Here is a 24,139-nt window from a genome sequence, read left to right on the forward strand (position 1 = left end):
TTCATCTACCCAACCACCCATCCATTGACTCATCAACTCTTTCATCCACCCACCCACTCATTCATCTTCCAACTGTACTCACCGCCACGTTGAGGCAGAGTGGTGCCAGAACAAACCACCTCAGGGCGTCTATGTCATACAGCCCTATGAAACACACTCCACTGATCCCATCTCCTTCAATTTTGTTCAGGGCCAACAGGGTGACAGTCAGGGCCCCTGGGAGCCCCCAGGCAATGGCGTGGAAGAGCAGGGCTTTCTTCTCAATGGCCTCGCTGCCCCATTTCGGGACGGCCGCCAGGAACCAAGTGATTGTCAGTATAACCCACCACACGCTGCCGGCCATGGTGAAGAAATACAGGACCATGAAGAACAGAGTGCATACCTGAGAAAGAGAGAAACAGAGGGTGCAGCGAGTTTTAATCAGGCAGGAGAAGATGTCAGCACATCATGAAAAGCTTTGTCTGCCTTGGGGTTGAGAGAATTTATAATCAATTAAACTCATTTTACTGGGGCTAATAAAACCTACATTTTGAGTTGTCAGTTGCTGTTTAGGCATGTTTTTGATTGCTTCTTAAACATCTATCAAATTCATTATGATTAATCATGTGAGAATAACTGGCTAAGTGGGTTCATTCACAATATCTAAAAAAAAAAAAATCTGAGGAAAAGAGACTCACTCACCTTGTTGTGTGAGCCCTGTGTTATGGTTGAAGCTCTGAACTGGGCAGGGCTGACTGCATTGCACGCTACCCTGTCTTCCAACAGAAACCCCAGAAAGAAAACCAGTGATACCATGACATAACACACAGCGTAGAAGATTATTGGTCGCTCGGGGTATCGAAACCTACACAAAAAAAAAAAAAAAAAAAGGGAAAAAAAGAGATGATTTATTTTCCCCATTAAATTATTTTTACTCAATATGGAGTTTGAAGTTATGAAGTTTCTCCTAAACTTCAAGTGTCAAATGACAGAATGTCATTGTAAAGCCCACTGAGGGAATGTGATTGTGAGTTCAGCTATTCATATAACAACTGATTTGATTTGATGATAACATTACGGTAAATATATTTTGACTTCACTTCACTTTAATTTTACAAGTGATTCTTGTACCTAATGCAAATATGTGCAATTTATTCATTTTGGAAGTGAGCTGATAGAATTAGCCATTCAAACCTGGTAACATCAATGAGAAACGTCAGAAACGTAAAGAGCGTTGCAGACAGACAGACGATGGAGACGACTCCTATGAAGTAGCGCATGAAGGTGAGCTCCTGCTGCTTGAAGAACATTGAGGGGCACGGGGCAGAGCAGTCCTTCCTGCCCATGAACGTGTAGCCCAGGTCAGGGTCCAGCTTGAGCTCTCTGGGGCACCAGAAACCATAATCTCTCTGGACAGTCATGGATGATTGCTCAGTTGGGTCAGAACTTGTCACCAGGTCCTCTGGACGAGGATAGGGCTCGTCACAATCTGGGAACCTAGGAAATAAATCACTGAGTCAGATCATGTAGTTTAATATATAACAGATACATAATTCATAGATAGATTTGAATATGAGGATAGCGGAACTGATAGATTAAAAAAAAAAGTGAGCTGGAAAAGATGGGAAGGGAGTTCTATGGCGATACGGTGACAGCGGAAGAAAGCAAGAATAACGGTGCAGATTTGAGGTATATGCAAAACACATACTGCAGGCTCACTCCTGGTAAACACACAGTATACTGTATATTGTTAATACATAAACCAAAAACAAACCAACAATAATATTACCCGCTCTATTTTGGCTGACGCGTCAACACTATTTACATTTTCACACACCTGCTACACTCCATGTCATCTGGCCAGGCTACTCCGAATATTTCCATGAGCTTGTGACACTCATCCTTGGCCCGCTGGCAGAGGCTTCGACACGGCATTGTCACCTGGCCGTACTCTGTGCACACCGGAGTGTACAGGGCACACAGGAACATCCTCAGGTCAGCGCTGCACACCAGGTTTACCATGGGATGGAAAGGCTGCAGGGAAACAGAAACACAAGACATGAATGGAAAGCACTGGCTAAATCAATACTGTGTGTCTTAGTCATACAGTGGTCTCAAAACTCTCTTCCAAACACCCACACGTTTCATCCTTCCAATGTTATATCACAACATCAGTGGGAACCAGCTTGACAAGGTTGTTGTTGAATCTGTCATGCATGTGGGAATGAGACGCACACACAGGCTCAGAAAAACGTTAACTGCTATCAGTGGCACATATTGAGAAGGCTCGTATTTAACCTGAAATAGCCATCAAAGAGGATGGAGGGAGTGCCAGAAGGAGGACGAATGTCTTCTAACTGCTCCGCTGCAACTTACACTACTCAGTATTCCATCAATATTTAGAAGCTTCATGAAATATGTATAGCAGCCATCATGTTACCAAACATCCCTTTGAAGTAAGGGACAGCAAAGACGGACCTCTGAAGGTTGAACCACAGCCATGTGCCAATACGCTGAACAAACAAACAGCAGGCCTATACACACATTCAAGATCATAGATTCAGTTCCATGCAGGGGCAGTCTAAAGGTTAAGGACTCAGGCGTGTGACCTTCATGCTGCTGGTTCAAATCCCCAAAAATGTGAGCGATTGAAGGGATAAAAGGCACCCTGAGAGCTAACTTAAACTACTACTGCTGACATATCACTGAGTTCAAGTATGGATTCTGTGTAATCAATTTTATAGGGCTCGAGCAGGTCTCAACCTCTATTGTTTTTGGAGTGTTGACTTTATTGTCCAAAATTATCGCATTTTTACCTGCCTGAACATACCCCAAAACTGACTACATTTGGAATATAGGTCACACCTGCTGAACATTTTCATAATCTATTGTCGTTGGGAATTTCAACCACTAGGTGGCGATATAATCAAGTGACGTGTGTTTTGGCTTATAACTCCCACATACAAAAACCTTACATTGATGCATTCAGTGAATTGTGCTCAACCTTGTAAATACAGGCCATGCCCATTTCTGCTGTCCGTTTTTTTTCCTGCAAATTCGCGGAATATTGCAAACTTTGCAAACTACTTTTTCGAACTCCTCCCAGGCGATTTTACCGATTTCCACGAAACTTTGCACACAGCATCTGTGGACCCTTCTGACAAAAATGAATTAAAACAATTTTGATACTCCAAACAATACTCAAGTTATTAAATAACAACTTCTTGCACAATTTGCTCAAAATCTGGCCGATTACCACTAAGTGAAGCTCTTTAAATTGAAGGATTTTATATCTCCACATCGGAAGGTCGGATTAACACGAAACTTGGTACAATTATTGCCAGTGCTCTCTTCACGATAACTGATGATGGGCGTTACCATCAGACTCTATAGAGCTCCCTGGAATATTAAAAATCCAAGCCCCGCCTCCTACATGCACATACATTAATGACATTTGGTATGCATATGTATTATGACCAGACGCACAAAAAACATCAGGGTACCAAACTGTCACTCGCCTATTTTAATTAAGAGTTCCCAGCCCCATTTTGACCCACTTCCATGCCTCTTACTTCAACGAACTTCCAGTTCAATCAGTATCATCCTCAAACCTTGAACATGAAAATTTATCAAAACCGTTCTCCTATGTCAAACATGGTGGATGTCATGGTCTCATCCATTTTCATGCTTCGCCATAAAGCAGCAAGTCCTTATAACTTTAACATACAATTTCCCATGTACACCAAATTCATCACACATGTATACAATGTCGCATTGAATACCTCCATGCATCAATACTGTCATATCGATAGCGCCACCTACTGGACACAGGAATTCAGACAAACATCATCCTATTCAAGTGACATTTATAGTTTTTTTTTCTCCATATCATACACCACAAGATGACATGCAACTAAAAGGTCTGCAATCCCTCTGACAGCGCCACCACCCATCACCTGTGGACTGTGAATCAATAAGCAAAACATAACTCAATTAGTTTGAGGGATTTTTCACCTGTTGTCCATTTTGTATTTATGTAGATTGCAGAGAGTTCTTCTGACTTCAGCGTACATTATTTAACAATGGCAGGCCACCAAATCATAAAGGAACAACTTCCTTATTCCTATCTAGACCAAACTTCACATTTCAAAACAGTCCAGCCCTGAACACATAGGCCAATATATAGTCACAGTCACAGCACCATATGTTGGACACAGGAAATTACATTTAACCCTTCCTGCACTGTCTGAAACACAGACAGTTAACAGATTCGAACACAATAATCGGACAATAGAGCAATAGGCGGGCAATACCCGCTGTAACTGTACTTGAACACCAGATCTGCTCTGTATGTCCAGTGCGGACAGTACTCTTAAATTTAGGCAGCTTTTTTACTGACAGGCTTTTGGCAACCCTTTTTTCAGCGGCTGGGAAACAACAGTTGAGTATGGTCTTAACTCTTGAGAAGCAAGTATTTGGGAAAAGTTGGGATGACGTTCTAACAAAACTGATCCAACCTGGTCTTATGTTCTAATGAAGATAAATACCAACAACCACAGCCTGAATGGGTTGGTGTGAAACAGCTTCAAGCCTATTTTTAAGGACTGTTGTTTTCAGTTTTGAATAATATAGTGAACTGCTCAGCCCTGTCACCTTAAACAGACATATATAACCATAAAACATATTTTATTGATGTGCACATTCATCAGCAAATGCCAGCAACATTAGCCATTGTGTGCTGCTACTTATAATATGTGTGCAAATAAGTGACCTGTATCTATTCAGCTTTTTAAAAGTTTGTATCATCTGGCTGCACTAAAGGCCGTATTTCAGAGAAATCAGAGCAGAACCATGAGAGCAATGAATGGAGGCTAGAGCAATGAAACGAAACACTTTGCTTGATCGCACACTACACATAACTACTACATGTTTATATGTATGTGTATGTATAAAAATGTGGCACAAAACAGTGCACTTACATTGATTGCCTGCAACAAAAGCTATGGTATATGCTTATAGATTGTATGAGTGCATTCATGCAAATAACCATGCATCAGTGAACGCGTGTGTGAGAGTGTGTGTGTTTTGTGCATGTTTCTGTGTGGAACCGGGCCTGGTGAGTATGTTTTGATCGTTCTGAATTGCTGCGTTCTAGATCTGCACATTGGAGAGATGTTCCACCAGTAAATGAGTGCAGCGGTGCATGACCTGCGTGACATAGTTTTATTGCACTCACCCACACCCACATACACACACTACTCGGCTTCATTCAATAATTCACACATTTTACAACCCATGATTTTTTTCTTAGTGTGTGATCACGCAAGGCTTTCTGGAGGAGGAATGGATAAAGCCAGGAACTCCATCAGCCTCCAGTGAAACCTAAATCTAATAATTCAATTAGAATCGCAAATGAACTGACTAAGCTATGTGCTAATATCCATAAAATAACTTTCATTAAAAATTCAGCTCTCATTTTGGATTAAAGGAGAGTTAGTCATTGGTTAATCTCTTAGAATGTTTCAAATGAGTTCAGTTTCATCAGAGGAGATGATGACATGAGCAGTTCAGATGAAGTTCAGTGTGCCCTGGATTTGAACCACAGAATTCTGAATAAATAATTACGTTTGGGTGTTAAATACTAATTCAAAAGAACAATCCTCAGATGTATAGTGAAAAAATGGCAGGAAAGTGGTGCTGCTTCCTTAACTTTCATTGAGATGCCTTATCAGCCAACTGTACAGGTCTATGATTATAAGATTGATCAGAATCAAATTTAATCATTGTGATAAAACTCATGAGTTCAGGCCTGGCCACAATGATAACGAATCATACATCTTTCATATTTACACCCCAAATGATGAAGAATGTAAGAATCTAACACCAAGTAACCACTGAAATCCCAAAGTTTAGTCACGTTCTTCATTAAAAGTAGTGCAGCAAACCAGTTAAAGGTTTATGAAGTGATATTTTCTTAAACTGAACATTAAACTTAGTGGAGTGGCCAATAAGTGTTTGTGTCAATAACAACTGATACACAGGAGTCTGCTGTGGCTATCATTACATTACAAGCACTGATGTTGGGTAGATGCAACATTGTTTGATACATGTATTCGTTAAACTCTCCACTGTAGACTTCGAAGTGTAGTGTGTGCATGAATGAAAAGACAACACTATTACTATAATCATTTCTCTGCTGATCAAGTAGGATCTGAAAGTCTCAAACTCTGATGCAGGCATTACTCTGAAAAATGATCCCTCTCTGTCCGCCTCTCTCTCTCTCTCTCTCTCTCTCTCTCTCTCTCTCTCTCTCTCTCTCTCGCTCTCTCTCACATCTGCTACGAGCCGGAGGCCACACTTAACTGAATGGTAGTAGCTTTCTGCATGAGTGTGTCTCACTACAAGTCAGAATGGACTCTTTCTTCGTGTCTCCTCATACTACCTCTACAGTCTATACTGACTATGCGTGTGACATCCATTTTGGGTGTCCCCATTCTGCCCGTCTCTCCCGTGCTTGCGAGGTTGCGCATTTGGGCATGTGTGTGTGTCATTGTTCACGTATTCTGTGTGTGTCCCAGTTATCATGTTTCCTGGTGTGGAAGTCTGCAAGGCTCATGTGGATGCACAAGTCAATGCATGTGTGCAGTGGCCGGGTGCAATTATTCTGACAGACAGGGCAATTGCCCCCCATCTACCACTGCAAAGAGAATATTGATATTAAGTGGCCTAACTGTGCCACCCAACGGGGGGGCGGGGGGGATGGTGATCAGCTTTCCACAGAGGACAACCAGAATGAATTGTCTGGCATTTTGTAGTTTGCTGTGATAGAAGAGCAGAGAAAAGAGAGCGGTGAAACAAACAAAACCTAGCCAGAGGGCATGGACTGCTGCTCAAAAATTCTGTGCATCAGCTTCTCGCACTGGATCTGTCTCTCCCTGCAAGTTTCTTGCTCACTTTTACATAGGCTTAGCCAATGTGCATCATGAAATTCAACCTTTCTCTTTAGTCATTTTTGCATTTACAAGGCACTGCCATGACTAAGCAAATTAACTGAGGCAAAATGTGTCATTTAAAACACAATGTTTGCACCAGCAGGCAAACATGAAAAAACATTGGTCTTCACTTACCATCCATAAACAGTACGTGACCACTGTTCAGAGCTGCAGTCTGCAGCTGTGTGGGAAAAATAGTGGTCCTCCACAAACAGTAAGTCAATTTTTAATGTGTCCTTGTAATGTGTCCTTAATAGCCGTGTATCCATTTATCATTAGCGACTATCTATTTTTTACAGCAGATAATTCGGTGAATGTTTATACTTCTTAAACATTACAGTAAACCATGGGCTTCTCATTGTGAAGACAGACTGATCATGGAGAGGCAACAGAATGAAATGGGGCTTCTGACCATGTTTACATGCAAGAGTTAACATGCTAACATCTTAAATGCACTGTGACATGTATAAGTTGTCAACATTATGAGTATTACTATAGTAATGTAATAGCAAATGTGAGTTAATATGACAAGCTGCATTTTGCTTTTTTTCTACATCATATAATTCATTCAACAAAGTCATGGCTGCATCAGTTCATAGCCCTCAATAGAAAAGTTTGTTGACGTTCGTCTCAAAATAAAACTGCTTTTGGACATCATAGCTTTCAGCACAATCCACTGTGCTGAATGACGCTTTCACTGTTAAACTAAAACTCAGGTCAAATCAAATGCTAAAAAGTGAAAACTAAAAAACTACAGTAACTTATTTTAGCTTACCGAAACCAAACATAATGCAGATAATTAAATCTGCAATTATCATAAGGTCATCATCATCACCACATGCTACCAAAACACCATCCATCATGCAATGCTTCGACTTGACGTCCCTCCCCAGATAGCTTTAAAGTGGTATGAATGGGGGCTTGACCTCAGCCATTTGGCAACTATACTTGTGAGAACCATTTCATAGAAGCATTTTAATGTTACAAATTCATCTTTCATAAGTGTTTCTATTACAGCATGAGTGCTATTCATTCAACTGCTTTGTAGAGAAAGCTTATGTATCATAAACTGAGCCATCACAATGGTATAATGGAGTGTGGAGAGTGTTTCCCTATCATCAAGTTATACCCTTAGAAGGGCTGATAATATTCCAATACTCAATAATTACTGTCTTTTGCAAACACTCTTTACAATATTTAGCAAAACAACACTGCATTTAGATAAGTAACTTTGAATTTTTTTTCTAAACAATAATACAAAAATATATATTGACAGCAAATTGTCAGATTACCTAAACCACAGATGGATGAAAATCAAATTCACAATCAAATAATGATCTATTCGTGTGGGAGCGTGTAATGACCAGGCAATTGTGAGCATTCGGAATGAGAAACAGGGTGGGTATTTTGACGCGGAGGAAAATGAGAAAAAAGCCCCTGACTGGTCCACCTCTTGTTCAATAGAGGGATTAAGTTTCTTTCTCTTTACTCCCTCTCAGCAAAGAAACCAAGGGGGGAGGGAGGGAGGAACAGAGGGAGAAAAAAACTTCAAGTAAAAAAACTAACAAAGAAAAACGGAAAGAAAGACAGACAGAAAGAAAGAGGCATATGATTAGCAGTCACGTAATGCAAGTAAATACGCTTTTGGCAAATGAGAGATAGTTCCGATAACAGCTGTACAGTTGGCAGTGCATTCAACAATTAAAAGCACAGGAGGTGTTGCATGTGCAAACTTTTGCACGAAAGCTTTTCTGGTTGAATAAAATGTTCCCCCCCAAATGTCCTGGTTAGCGGGTGTGTTGAGGATTAAAAGAAACATATGATATGGTAACAATACGACTTAAACTGCAGTCATCAGCTAGCAGGTTAGTTTGACAAAAGCTAACATTTTTCTAAGGCGACTCTTTTCCTACTTATCCCCTTCAGGTGAGGTTTAAATTCTTAACAATCTCATGACGTGCAATGTCTATGTATTGCACTTGACCACAAAAAAACACAGATGGCAGATTCAGCACCACACAGTTTAATAGCTCCAACTATTAAACTAATTAAATTTTTTATGTTCCCTTTGTCCCATTTTACTCTCCACCCTCTCGCTCTTCCTTCCTCCTTGCCTCCCCCTCTCTTTGAGCTTATAAAAGGGTGTGGTTGCATTGATTTGGATTCAGATCCAAAACAGGAAAACGTGTAATGGTTTCTGGGCATATGTAATATCATTAAGTACTATAGCCTGTTCAGTGAGTGGGTGGTGTATGTGTATGTGTTTTTCTGTGTGTGTGGTTTGGTGCTTTGAGCGGTTGTAGAAAATCCAGTTAGCCAACTCTGCAGAAACTCAAGCACATTGTCAAGTGTATGAGAAGGAGGTGGAGGAGGGGGGGAGGAAAGGGAGGCATGGAGGAATAAAGGAGAAAAAACTGGAGTGGAATGGAGAAAAGTTTTCCCGGTGGATTAGAGAGTCAAATGGATTGGAAGGAGTGTTTAGAGTGTGAGAACCTGAAACGGACACACACACACACACAGACGCTACACATACACACACTTCCTGAAACTGTCACCAGCTTTGTGTAGTGGTCAGATCAAGGTGACAGGCTGTCGGGTCTAAGCCTCTAAAGAAACAGCTCCTGAGCTGGCAGCAATGCTCGATTCAAAACGTTTTTTGACCAACTTTTGTCAAACTCTGTGAAAATATCAAATGCACAGTATCTCATTCGGTCCTGGATTTCCACAAATAATGACGAAAACTTTTTTACTTTCAAGGAACCTTTCATTTCATGTTGTTGTGTATGATGGTTAAGCGATCTTTAGCGAAGAACAGAGAAACACTTAAGCCAAATGTTTTTAAATGTCAGGAGTTTATAGCCTTGTAACATACAAACAAAACAACAACAAAAGAAAACTGGTAGTCTACATGTTTTGCTAATAATTATTTAGAGGAACAGTAAGCTCGAACCCTTGACCCCCCACGCTAAAAGGACTACAAAGTTGATCTTTTAATGCACTGCTAGATGCCACGTGCCATTTCTTGCACCTCTTTCTGACAGATGAGGAGAAATTTAGATGAGAGAAATTCTGGCTTTTTGCTGCTAAATCTCGCCGAAAGTCCATCTGGACACATCACCCTCACACGCTCTCCATCACATTTTCTTCCTCTCGTGCCATCTCTATCTCGCACCATAACTCACTCTCAGATTAGACGGTCAGGGCCTGCAGCGCAAACGCTGTCAGACCACATCAGCTCTACCTCCATTAGCTGGCTACAGAATTACTGCAATGTACCCTCTTCACTAGCTATTACAACTAAATCCTACATCTCTGTCTCTGTCTGCACAAACTATTATATTCCCATTTGCTTCTGCCTCTCTACTGCTACTCGATCCCTCCATTTTTACTCCTCGCACTCCAACTATTAACTGCATCCTTATTGCATCCATGCATTAGAGCCAATTACACCCTCTCTTTCTCCAGAGAAAGAGAAGTGCATCGTTTCACTTCACAATCACGCAGCAATTACATGATCCCTCGTCTCCATCTCCCTTCGCTCACACCAGCTCACATCCTGTTTTCTTTTTCATTCTCAAGCATTACATTGTTTTCTTGCTGCTGCTTCCCTTTTCTCCTCCTTTACTGGTTAGATTTCATCTCAAGCAACATTCTCCACTTTCTCGCTCCATAATGCTCCCATGATAAATGTGTTCACAGACAAATTCACGCCACCAGACAAACACACACTCTCTCTGGCTATGTGCCTGCCTCTTCTCTCCTCTCACATGCTTGTGAGAGAGACAGGCGTTGGCCATGAATAGATGAACTGAGCAGACTGTGATGCTCTCCTCCCTAATCTCTGAAAAGACAGTTAAGAAAGGGGCACCCTTCTCTCACACTCTCTCGCTCTTTCATTCATTTGTTCATTTATCCGTGTCTGTCCATCGTTCAGTCGGGAGGACCGGACAAAGCCGTTAATGGCATTCCCCTTCACGTTCAGCTCCCCTCCTCCTCTCCTCCTATCTTCTTTCTCCTGTATTCATCTCTTATTTTCCTTGCCTCCCATTTACTCCTGGCAATTACGCTGACATGCACTTGTCCTCCTCCACTTCCACGTCTCCTTTTTTTCTCTTCCAACATCAGCATTCATTGACTTCCCCTTCTCCCCTTTTATCCTGTCATTTCATGTTTGACAAAAAACCATTTAGCAACATCATCAGACTCAGCCTTTCCTCCGTTCTCTTCTTCATGTCTTTTCTCTACTGTCCTCACCCCTTTGTGTTTTTTCAAATCACCCAACTCGTCTCATCTTATCATGATTCTTAAAATTCTATTTCTTTTTAACATTTCTCTACTAAAAGAAATCTTACACCTAACAGTTTTTCATACAAGATTTAGGTATTACCTCATTATACACAATGGAGGTCATGTTTTCACTCATGTCCATTTGACAGTTGGTTGGTCAGCAAGATTACACAAAAAATATTGAATGGATGGAAGATGAGTCTCCTTCCAGAATAGACACCAAAAACTTTTGGTGCAGATCCAGGACTTCTTATTTTAACATCCTTAATCCAGTTTGGAAATGTTATAATCGTTAATGATATAATTCAAGTTCAGAAGAGAACTGTCGATCATCTACAACATAGTTAGAAATTTCTTAAAATTATGTCCATCTCCAGTTAACAGTGTCTATCGTTACCAGACAACAATGAACAAAGTAAAAATTGTGGGTTGACTTTTCCAGGCTGCTGGATGTCTCCACTTCATGCCTTGTATTAACAACAATGGAAGCCTGTCTTTTTATTGGTGTGGGTGGAGAGACATTATGTTATTCAACTACACTGTGTTTCTCCATGATTTCACAGGACTGACTGCAAGTATCACGGATTATGCAGACTCTCCACTATTTCTCTCATCTTCCCAGACAAATAGCCCCCTGAGAGCAATGACTTAGCTCCATGTATGATTCTCCTATACCCTCTCTGCTCTTTTATTACCAATCCTTCCCTCCTCTTCCTCCTCTCCTTGGTTTAGTCCAGAACATGCACTCATCATCCAATTTTCCTCCCCTCCCCTGCCTGTCTGTCTCTCTCCATTCCTCCCCTTCCTTCTCTGCCTATTTAACTACCATGGCAACAGGTGATGTGGTAGCTCTCACAGGGATGTGTCTCATTGAGGATAACAGGACACAGCACATGCATGCGTGTAGACACACACATGCGCACCCCACAATCACATTGTGGTAAGACTCCTTTAATGAGTGAAACCATCCAAAAGGTATAGCAAACAAGCTCGCACAAAAGGAGCGACACAGAGAAAGTGTGAAAATGGGAATAAAAGAAAGTGAGAGGCATGGGGGAGCAGGTCAAATTAAATGATAGAGATGTAGATAGGGAGTGTGACAATGGAGCTGAATCAGATGGCACCCACACACATCCTAACACCATCCAAGCCGCCTGTGCATATCCATCTGCTTAGCACTTACATATACGGTCTGTTGCAGTCAGACAAATCCCACTATTTCCAGTATTGAGGATTCAGAGATCAGTATTTTGTAAAATGATGCATACAGAGAGATAACCTTTCACAGTACATAATATAACATTTTATCAATATGTTCTTCCAATAAAATCGGTCCAAGTTTTTCAGTCAAAAGAAGGACTATATTCTGCTTCTTGCCACCAGGAGTTTAATCTTGAGGTGCAAACTAATGATTATTTTCATTATCCATTCATTTCTATCTACTATTATTTTCACAATTAATTAGAATAATTTTGTCTATAATGTCAAAAATATGTGATAAATGCTAATTACATTTTCCCAGACCATAGTGATGTCATCAAATTGCTTCTTTTGTCCAATCAGTCCAAACCCAAAGACTCTTAATCGATCATAAATTATGAAAATTAGCAAATACTACATTTAACAATGTGAAAGCAGCAAATGTTTGAAGTTTTGCTTGAAAATTACTTAAATAACTGAAGTCAACTATTAATTAATCTAATTGTTCCAGCTCGCACAAAAATAATGATAATACAAAAGGTGATCACAAAGTGGATGCGTGAATGTTGTGTGAGAGTGTCTGTATAGTGTACATTTGAGGTAAACAAATCATCAATAAATTCTGGAAGTTGGAGAGGTAAAGGAAGGTGACTTGGACTAATTGGGTGAGTCAGCGTGAGTGTTGGACCAGTGTTGGTAGGAACAGATCAAAAATAGATGTACACAAGCAGAAGTGCACTGCATGCAGTTGAGCAACTCATGGCTGGTAACCACTGAACATATTTTTCCTTTTCACCAAATTAAGAGGAAATTGCTAAAAATGTGCACTTAAAGCAGAATGAAATAACCTGACAGTGTCGGGTGTGAGACAGCAATACAAGCAAGTGTATTTTCTAAAATCCAAACGAAACATGTCTGCCAGTTCAAAAGTTTGAGAATGCAGACTGAGAGCTGATCAGAACTGTTTAAAATCCATGTGACTGTATGCATCTATATGCAAGCTAGGACTAGAGATCTTAATGCTGAGGCTGCTGCTGATCTGCAGTATGCTGAAAATGTTAGAGCTGCCTTGTGTTGAGTGGCTTTGCGTGAGAAGGGGATAAATGGTGCGTGTGTGTTTGTGTGTATGTTAATGTGAAGCTGGGCTTAACAGTGAGGGTTAAACATCTATCACCAGACGTGCACACACGCACATACAGTCCCCAGGCTGGGTCATGGGTTCAGATTAAGACCATAAGACATGGATAACCTATATTTACATGTTTTATCAGAGTTGAACACCAACAATACGCACAGTGCACACAACACAAGATACAGTGCAGCCTATCTTAGACGTAACACAAACATCTGGAATGTCTGGAAGGAGTGAGTGAACAGATGGACTACATAAATATAAAAAGAAAAGAGAGAAAGATGGACCTACTCGACAATACATCACTGACGATTTCAGGATCGGGGTAGAGATTAGATGGAGGGATAAAATTACAAAGAGTTGAACAGGTGCATGAAAGGACAGCTGATGTGGAGCAAATCACTTCAACTTTATGTAATACTTGAGTCTTGAAATGATAAGTTAATTATTTGATCAGTTGTAGCAATTTACAGAATGTTATAATTAATTCAATAATAAAATAATTCTGGACAGCAACATTTGTATCATGTCATACATCTTTCCTGTCAGTCTTCCACACCATCACTGTCTCTAATAAAGGCAAATTGCCAAAAAGGTAATTTATGAGCCATTAACCTACCAAATTACCAAAAAGCCCCAAAAATTGCTGGTGCCAACTTCTCAAAACATAAAGATTTGCAGTTTTTAATCACCCATTTTATATCACTCACTCATGACTTGTGATTACTTATCCTTTACTTATTCTTTACAGGGCGAAAAGCAGAGTCTACCCAGGACTGATTGCCAGTTTATCAGAGGGGCAACCATTTTACATCACTGTAATTCAAATACCTTTACAGTTTTGGATTGTTAATCAAATAACAAGCAATTTGCAGATGTCAACTTTGGGTTTGAGTAAAGAGTGGCCATTTTCATTATTGTTTGACACTTTTTAGCTATTCGCTGATCAAATGATAGAAAGAGTAGTAAATAATGTAAAGAGTTACTAGTTCCAACCCTGTATATTGTCCCCACCCACTCAGATGGATATTATTAGGTTGGGGAATTCAAGCAGCATATCTTTATGAGAACCTGTGGTGCTTTATTTACAGGCGACTGCAGAGCAGTATTTAAAGAATGGAAAAATACCTCCAATCTTTCCTCAAATCTCTCTTTACTTACTATTGTGAGGCTGGCTAAGCAGTGGTGGCAGCTCCGCTAATGGGAACAGTCTGCCAAAAAACAGCACCAGGCAGTGCCTTTGTTCTGTGCATAAATAAATGATTGCTTCATTTGGGCTCGCGGCTTCAATAGACTCTGTAGGAATAAGCGGGATAATCAAGAGTTCAACTGAAATAAACAGGAACTTTTAAACTGAATGAGGACCTGTCTAACTCAGAGTGAATAGGGTAATCAGCCTCTTCAGATGCACTGAAGACACACACACACACACACACACACACACACACACACACACACACACACACACACACACACACACACACACTCTTTCGTATTCACACACACACAAAAGAAAAAAACACAACAGACCACACTTAAGCACAACAAGCCTCGAACTCTCCACATTTGGCACACACAAACTCTCTCTGTTGTGGGGACCTGGTGGCCCCAGGGTGGCCCTTCTTAAACAGAGCAGTCTCATTTTGAAGGACAGGACCCCCAAGTGAGAGAAACACAAACACCGGAGACAGTATGGACTAAAGACTTTACAAAAACCTGTCACTCTGTCAGCATTTCCCTCTACACAGTATTTGACAAACTCTCTCTATTAAACTGCCCCACATATTTTTCTTTTACTTCATCCTTTCCTACTTCCCATTCTTTCTGTGGCTCCCACAGGTCAATCTATTGACCTCTGCAACACAGAAATATCAGCAAAAAACTTTTTAATTCATCAAATTATTCTCTCAGCAAGTCATGTATAAAATGAGCAAACAAAGTTAAAATCTCCATTGGCAAAACAGGCAAAAAAGTTTTTTTTTTCAAAGTTATGTAAGAAAACAAAGGAAATAAAGACAACAAATATAGCTTGCTGTTGCCTCTTTTTCTAGCATGAATGTAACTGTATTCATGAGTTTTTGTGTCATTGATGGGGTAGAATGTCAGAAAACCTTGCATTACATTTACAGTGCACCCTTGTTAATTAAAAACTGAAGGTGAAATAAATAAGTAGATTTCAGACTGATGTATACAGTAGAGAAAATCTATGCAGATGTGTATTACTGAACCTGTTCTTTCACTGCACTAAATGCTGTAGAGGCAAAAGAAAGAAAAAAAAAATCCTCAGGCTTCCCACTGAAGCTGTCAATGGCTTTGCTTTAAAGTGGGGGAGTCAGTAGAGATTGGCTGCATGCAAAGGCAGGCTTTACAGTCATCAGGTCGTTGCAGTGCATGCAAATATAAATGCACTCACAAATTCCCTGGCTAAACACGAGTTCCCCAAATAACCTGATTTTGCAGAGGCCATGTAAACGTAGTGACTGACAGCTCTAGATCCCATTATTCAGACCTAGGGTTACAGTCTATTTGCTTTACAAACAGTGTGCTCTATTGTCGGCCAAATGAGCCCTTCTCTAGCTGACCGTCGGACCAGGGGCTCTCTAATCTTTTTCACTCCAGGATCCAAATGACAAAGACTGTTCTGCAATTGTCCAGACAAACCCTTTCTTCTGCAGCATAGTTTGTATAGGTTTTTTTGTGCCCTGTGAAAAAGGATGATGTAAACCCCTATACCTAAGAGGAAAAATGACTTGAATTTTTGCCAACTTACTGTAATGTAATGTGTGTTTTAATTTCAATATATCTATGTTCATATGATGCAATGCAAAACAAGAGGCCCCTTTCACAGCAGACATTTTGACTTGTTTTTGACTAGCAGGAAAAGCACAGGTGTTACTAATAACATTAATGACTGCTCTCTTCTATTCAAGCGTCCCAGTGAGCCATGACAGAACGACAGTGACTGTGCTCTTCCTACTGTGACTTGTCAAAATGTCTTTGATGAAAAGGACTATACCATCCAATCTCTGGAAAAATGTACCATAGAGATGAATTAACATGTCTCTGAAGAAATGAAAAAACAAAAAAAAACTCATTAGGTCCCCAAACACCCCAGAGCAACTGCATTTTGTTTTGGAGATTGGAGATGCTTGTCAAAATTTCAACAAATAAAATGGATAATTTAGGGCTTTTGTCTCAAATCAATTAATTAAATGGATATAGCCTCATTCAGTCAGGAGAAATAACCTGGATATCCGATACAGTTAATGCCGATAAGACCCTCTATCTCACATACATTAAACCAAAATTAAACTGCAGCGCAGAGAGCCAAATTTCTACCCATTAACTCAAGGGGAAACTCCCAGGCCAAGCAGACATCTGGGCTCCAGAGGCCTCAGGCACGGAAACTTCAGCATGATGCGTGCCTATTCATTAATTTATATATTTAACAGAGGAGAATAATAGGCATGATGAATTGTTTGTTTGAAGACACAGTAGAACAATAGAAGCTTCCCCCTATTTCTGTCATCCTCTTTCATTTGTTTGTTTCACCAGAATCTCTAATGTCTGAGGAAGAATCAGGCTGTGTAATTATTATATAAACTATGAATATCAAATAAAATGCTTTAGCAAATACTTTCAAGAGGAACTCAATATTAGACTGAAGTCATGTTATCAGCTCTCTTCTCCAAGTGCAGACACACAATTCTAGTGATGTCATAGGTCTAATCCTCTAACATGCATGAACCCTAAACAATGTCACATCCTTCAGCAGATCCTCTGGGAACCATAACATGTTGTGGCAGATGGACAGTACAGGCCATATTCCTCAGTGACATGAACTCAAAAAAGCACGCCTAAGCGCGCGCACACACACACACATACACATACAAACACACATACGAACATAATCCCAAATAAATAATTTCACTCGTCACACTATCTCCTATTCCAAATTCATCTTCCACTTCCCCCTCTAATGTTTCAGTCTCTCTCAGCTTCTTCTCTCAGGTTTAATTGACCATTGTGGCAGATGGGGTGGCGGTTGGTCTGTGGGAATCAATGTCTTCATTGTGGGACTGAGAGAAAGATTAGCAGCTAGTTAGCACTAGTGAGAGATGACAGCTGGCACCTATAACCTCCCCTGCCCCACACACATACACACTCGAGGTACTATTGTACAGTTCGCCCTGGCTCAGCAATTACACACAAGAGAAATATTGCTCTGTAGCTTGAGCCTGTCATTCAAACACTGAATAAATGTGGCCTAGTATGTTAATCGTGCACACACACTTGGGGATAATCCATTTTTGGCTTAGCTTGACATCTAAAAAGAAAAAAAAAAGGAGAGAAGGCAATTTTTCCAATGTCAGTCAAAACTGAGTACTCACTGAGAGCACAACTCCACGGTATTCCAAATTCAGTGGGGAAATAAATGTGTTGTTGAATCCACGGCTTGACTATGTCTCAACCTATGACTTAAAGACAACTCACAACAAAAACAAAAGTAGCATGACAGCTCACTAGAATGATCTATGTACTTTGAAAGAAAGCCAAGACACGAAAGCTTTGTCACTGAGGCAGAGCAAACATTCATCATGTGATACGACCCAAAATGTGACTAGGACAGCTGCTGACAATAGCTCCAGTTTCGTCAAGGCATCTGAAAAACTTCACGCTGATTTGGTAGCAGTTGTTTATTTTACATTTTGATCCAAGGCAAAATTCCCAAGAGCAACATTTATTTTTCTGAATCACTCATCAGAAACTCAACAGTTGAGATGGACAGACAATAAGACTGTCATTTTTCTGAAATGGTTCAACACCTAACAAAATGTCAGTTGATTTATCGTCACATATTTCACCAAACCTCTGTAGCCCCCGTTCAACACATCTGAGCAGAGTGCCAAAAACTCATAAGGTTGAATTTGCTGACAAAGAACATCCAGCTGTTAGCCCTGCTGAGTTTGCTGTACAGCTGCTGTGGACCACAGCTTTTATTTTGTGAGGGTTTAACTGGCACTGCTATAAAAAGTAAAAGGCACAATAATTTAATCAGCCCAGTGGGGCTTTTCTTAGACCAAAATATGGACACTTTGGAATCAGCAGAATTAACTAGAGATTAGGCATTCCCCTGCTGGAGATCATTTCAATTTCCTTTTGATTTGCTGGGGGTTTAGCAGGGCTGCACAATTTGGGGGGGGGGGGGTTCTGTTACAATTTGAAGCAATTCACAGGTATTAGTCACCTTTTTATTGGGCCTATGTGAGCAGTTTGCAGTATGATGTGAAAAATTACAACTTCTCTGATCTCTCAGTTGCCTGTACAAGACTGTGGATGTTTGATGCCACTGGACTGTGGTTTTTCTTTGTGAAAGACTCTATGACAGTCCCAATGATGTGACTTCATGCACTTTTGAGTGCCTCCTCTCGGTGCCTCCACTCTGCTAACAGGGAGCAAGAGTGGCTAACTATTATTCTAGGAATGGCTTTTAGGGTTGTTGTGGTTGTAAGCTCATGACAACACAGTTTTTTTGGTTTTTTTTTTACAAGAACAGACACTCACAATCTGTAGAGCGCTGGGTTAATTTACTGTAAATGCAAACCGAATATTTCCACTGCTACTTTTAACTAAAATATAACTAAAATACCACTCCTGTTCTCTGATGTAAAAAAAAGTCACATTTTCCTTTGTAAAAATGAAAACTGTGATGCAAAAAAGATCATTCCCATCAGCTGTGAATTACATTGCAATCGTAATATCCATAAAAACAATGGCAATGTGATTTTTTTTTTTTTTACTATATTGTGCAGCCATATTTGTGCATGCTAACCACATATACATTCTTCATGACAATACCTGCCATACAAATACACTAAAGGGTAAAGAATGTAAATCCAAATTCATTATTCACTAAAAAGTGAAACCAAATGTTCAGATTCACATTTACGTTTTCATACCTGCACACAAACCTACAACATCCATGTACAGAGGTTTGAAGACGCACACACACAAGTTGGCATTATGCAGCCACTGTCCCATGAGATATATTATTAAATTTCCTCCAGGGTTCCCACCAGGACTACCATGCCTGGTCAAAGCAGACCAGAGCAGGAAAACTACCAGGGCTCATGTTGCTACTCAACCATCTTCAGAAAGATGTCTCTTCCATGACTAGAGGGACTGATGGTGTCAGTTACTTGGCTCCTTCTTCATCTGGGTCAAATCAAGTTCAACAACAGACGCTTCTCACAATCCCCAGTGCAGCGTGTTTTGACATGACGCAGGGGAACTGACTTGATTTAAATACATGCATGGCCTTTAATGTGCTAACAGAATCCTATGACTAAATGAGCGTTATCATCTGTTCAAAACAAGCTGAGCGAATTCAACATGCGTGGCTGTCTGCCGTTGAAAATAAAGTCGTTTTTCTTAATTTCCTCTATTTTCTGTAGAGGAAAAAAGGGAGCATTTGACAGCAGTGATCCCGACAGCCTCCTGCACTGCGCATTTTGACATGAGAAATGTGATTAAATATTCAGAGAGCAGCACAGATAATTTTGGCTTGATCTTTTGGCTGAAATTCATCTAGTTCTGACATGGAAAAATATTAACTCAGCATTAACAAAAATAAAAATCCCCCAAGATTAAGCATCACATGCAACATGCAGCCAACGGTGGTCTTGTCCAAATTCATCTGCCTTTCAACAGGAGTAATTTTATATGTCAACTACGAACAGCTGGAGGCAGATTTAATTCAACTGAATGTATTTATTATCCTTCCCCCTTCTTTAGAGAGTATGAGCCAGAGCTTGTAGCCTGTTGCCAAAACACGGGTACAACTATGACAATTTACATGTGTAGTGGGACTCAGATAAAGACATACAAAAACATGACAATGCAAGTGTCTGAGATTAAAACAACTCCACCTGATTTTGCCACTAAAAAAAGCTGGGCCTCGTCTATAAAGATTTTGTCTTTGTTTTTATTGCTTGTTTGGAATAAATCATCTTGTTTTATAGTTTAGAAATTACTAGGTACTTCCACAGTAGTACTTTACAACTGTCACACCCAAATGTGTCTAAATCCTGAATACAGTTTGCATGTAGCCTTTGATAATAATGAATACTCACGGCAATGAGGTAATTATGGCATAGTTATTGAGCAACACCTTGCTCTAGGGAGTAACAAAGGAACAGAAAAGAGAGGTAACCTAATACAGATGGATGGTGTATGTCTAGTATTGCACTCAGACAGTGACTAACACAGCACTTTTCCCCCCTTTTTTTCTTAAAACCAATGCCTTCACACTAAAAATATTTCACTGCAACTATCAGTCACTACATCACCAAACTGCTTTCTGTTTTAAAATTTCTCCCACTGCTGCTGCCGCTCAGATACCACCTTCTGTCTGTCAGCTACCGTTCACACTCAAGAAAGGTGTCCATACACATCCATCTACGTCCACATGTAAACAGCAAAATGGAGTGAGTAGATGGAGCTGTAACCTGAGGCACGTAGCTCACCTATCACCTTTTCTCTACTGTTTCACCACTCCTGTTAACTCTTTGATATTCCATGCCTGTGTGAAAGCCACTTCACTCCCAAGTGTGGCTTCATGTATCCAATTTGTTCTACTACAGACTACAAATAATGTGTTTTCAGGAGATATTTTTAAAAAGCAGCTGGGTTCTCTTAAACAAGGCCTCTCCATTGTTTCTGTGAAAACCATCTCTGTGTACTCTGATGATATAGGATAGGAGTTATTTGCTAGTTGACAGCTCAGTGCCATGTCTGCAAAAATCAGTCTATGGTTGACTATAATTATCAACACAGAACCTATTTTACAACATTGCCTTGATTAAGTACATAAAAGCCTACAGTGATGTTATTCATGCTATACTAAGAAGAGATGGTTGTGACATTCCTTAATGAATTTTCATTTATAGACGCTAAAATATCTGATCCATCCGCATCTGTTGCTGTCTCTTTACACTGTTTGTGAAGTCCTTTTTTGTCCTTAGCAAGAGTGACACGGCACTGTGAAACTCTGCTGATTGACGCTTTGTAGTTGCTCACAATTTCTGCACCTTATCACCAAGACAAAGCCCTTTATGCATTTGCTTCATGTTCGATTCCTGTCAAAGTTTTAAAACTCACTGTAATACAGCACTGTGCATCAAAATGTACTTTTTTTCCAAACAAAATGTAATCCAACCTCCGTCTCATTCAAGGCAGCAGCTATCAGATTTCCTCACGCACACACACACACACACAGTCAGACAAAGCACGCACCGCCTGAATGCAACATCCAAACAACCTACCTCCATGGCTAATGCTGCCGTTTGCTGGTCGTAGTGATTCAGTAGGTTGGGCATGAAGGTGGTGTTATAAGGCAGATCCTGGCACATTCTCAGTCTGATGGGCTCACAGCTAAACTCACTGTGGCTCTCTATGGCCTCCATATGAATGGACAGAGCAGGTGTAACCAGGGAGAAGAGGAGTAGGAAGATAGGGAGGTGGAGGAATGAAAAACAGATGGGAACGCGACGTTTGCTATAGACCATTTTTAAAAACAAGTCTTTTATACAACCTCCTCCAACAGGTGTTTGCATCTTAATGTCAGACATTTCTCCACAGTGGCTTAGACGGATGACTTTCTCATCGCCCTTACAACGACTGGATGGTCCTGAAGACGTGCTGAATCTGTTTTTAAAGCTACATAACATCAGAAGCAATTAAGTCCATTTTTAGTGTCAGTGGTGAAGAGCAGCAAGAAATCCACAAGGCTGGTACTCTCTGTGTGTAGTACCATGAACTGCACGTGGGTTCATCTGTAGGCCATGGATGGAGCTACCATTTCTGTCAGCCTTTGAATTCACCAGCCACTGCTTTATTTGATTTTCTTGTACAGTGTCTCAAGGTGTGATCTGAAGCATTCCTCTTTTTTTAAATGAGAGAATATTATATGGTTTCCCTCCCCCTCCTGGTAATCCCCCGGTCAAGGACAGATTCGCCTTGCTCCATCCTCAAACAGCTTGTCCCTGAGATAATAGCTCCACCATCAGCCGTCTGCTGGGGCTCTCCTCCGGGTTGCAGTACGCCCTGTTCCTCCACTCTGTTTGTTTGTGTCTCCTCTCGTTCTATTTCCAGTGAGCACATCTGAAGTCAAGCCCGCAATATGTGATTATCCTCCAAATGATTTCGCTGCATGACACAAAATCCTGTCTTTCACATTCAGTTGCCACCTTGGAGTGGATCCACCGAGCAGGTCCTGCAGGTTTTAAAAGACACAAAGAAGACAGGCTCAATGGTCAAACAAGCAGTGTGGGCTTGTTTTGAGTAAAGCTGCACTATATCTGGTCTCTGATCAGCCACACCCTTGTTACTGTAAAAGTCAGGATTAAAAGCATATAAACGGACCTGCAGTCTGGTATTATCTTAATGTGTCAGCTGGGTCGGGCACAGTTTATGTCGCGGAGTGTGTTCAAAGCAAAAAGCCACCACAAACTAGCTGGAGCATGTTTCCCAGCCGTGAACGTGAACGTTACACCTGCGGACGATCAGACACTTCTCCACACTCTCATGTTTGTGTGAGGTTGGCCGGGCAACAGTAGCGTTCCCCTGCGAGGATTCACACTCGGTGTCTTCACGGTTCACTGCACTGTAAAGTTTAAGAAAATAAGCTCGGGCTTGTGTGCGTGCCCTTTGATTAAAAAGGAGCAAATCGGGGGTGTCAAACTAACGAGTTTTCAATTTTACACCTGCGTCAAACTGCTCGACCGTTAGACGCGCGTGCGACCACCGATAGCTAGCTAGCATTCTCATTAAATTGATAATTGTTTCGGAACACCTCTAATAACAACCACCAACCAGGTGATGTTACGAGTCTCAGCCGTTAACGTTAGCGTTCCCCTGGAGATAACCTGGCTAGCTTTAGTTAGCAAACCCCCCTTTAAAAGATGTAGACTTCTCTGACGGTGACACGCCAGGATCACACCGACAGAGCCTTATCAATCTTGGGGAGCCGTGTGTGTGTTTGTCACCGCGGCGTCTTCAGCCCGGCAGCGCGCTGCTACTGCTGCTGCACATAAATCCCTAAATGCGTCTATAGTCTGTGGCTTCACGACAAGAAATGAATTAAATTAATCGCACGGCTCACATCTAACGTTAAAATCATAAAATGCTTTACCTTGTGTTGGGGGGAATAACGAGCAGCCCTGGCGCTCCTCCGGCTCCTCTCACTGCAGCACTCCACTGTTTGCAGCTGGTTGCCTGCAGCGTGCAGCCGACTCAGCGGGGCCGCGCATTCACCGTGAGCGCGCACAGACGGGACGAAATTGCCCCCACTGGACACGGCGTGCTGCTGTGGGCTGGCGTCCTGTATATATATATATATATATATATATATATATATATATAAATATATAAATAAATACATAACAACACACATACACACACACAGAGACGTTTGAATGCCAGGGCTATTTGCTGGCAAGCCTTAGATCATATGAGACCTGTGTATTTACTTGTTTGCAGGGTATGTGTT

At 40.9% G+C, this 24,139-nt stretch overlaps 1 protein-coding gene across 3 annotated transcripts in view; it reads right to left on the reverse strand.

The window, feature by feature from the left end:
- LOC119018804 (frizzled-3-like) overlaps positions 1–23,938 on the reverse strand; it is a 31,523-nt gene extending 7,585 nt beyond the window's left edge. For 2 of the 3 annotated variants that reach the window (XM_037096787.1, XM_037096784.1), the window contains exons 1-6: positions 23,783–23,938; positions 21,915–22,864; positions 1,817–2,013; positions 1,174–1,476; positions 682–844; positions 83–382 (exon numbers count right to left, since the gene is read on the reverse strand). In XM_037096787.1, the coding sequence (XP_036952682.1) occupies positions 83–382; positions 682–844; positions 1,174–1,476; positions 1,817–2,013; positions 21,915–22,319 (1,368 nt within the window). In that variant the 5' untranslated portion in view covers positions 22,320–22,864; positions 23,783–23,938. Of the gene's footprint in view, positions 1–82; positions 383–681; positions 845–1,173; positions 1,477–1,816; positions 2,014–21,914; positions 22,865–23,013; positions 23,221–23,782 lie in introns of those variants that run through there. The other variant, XM_037096786.1, reaches the window with a different exon arrangement.
- Between the last annotated feature and the right edge of the window lie 201 nt (positions 23,939–24,139).

The sequence above is a fragment of the Acanthopagrus latus genome, chromosome 4 (assembly GCF_904848185.1).
Source record: "Acanthopagrus latus isolate v.2019 chromosome 4, fAcaLat1.1, whole genome shotgun sequence".
Classification (NCBI taxonomy): domain Eukaryota; kingdom Metazoa; phylum Chordata; class Actinopteri; order Spariformes; family Sparidae; genus Acanthopagrus; species Acanthopagrus latus.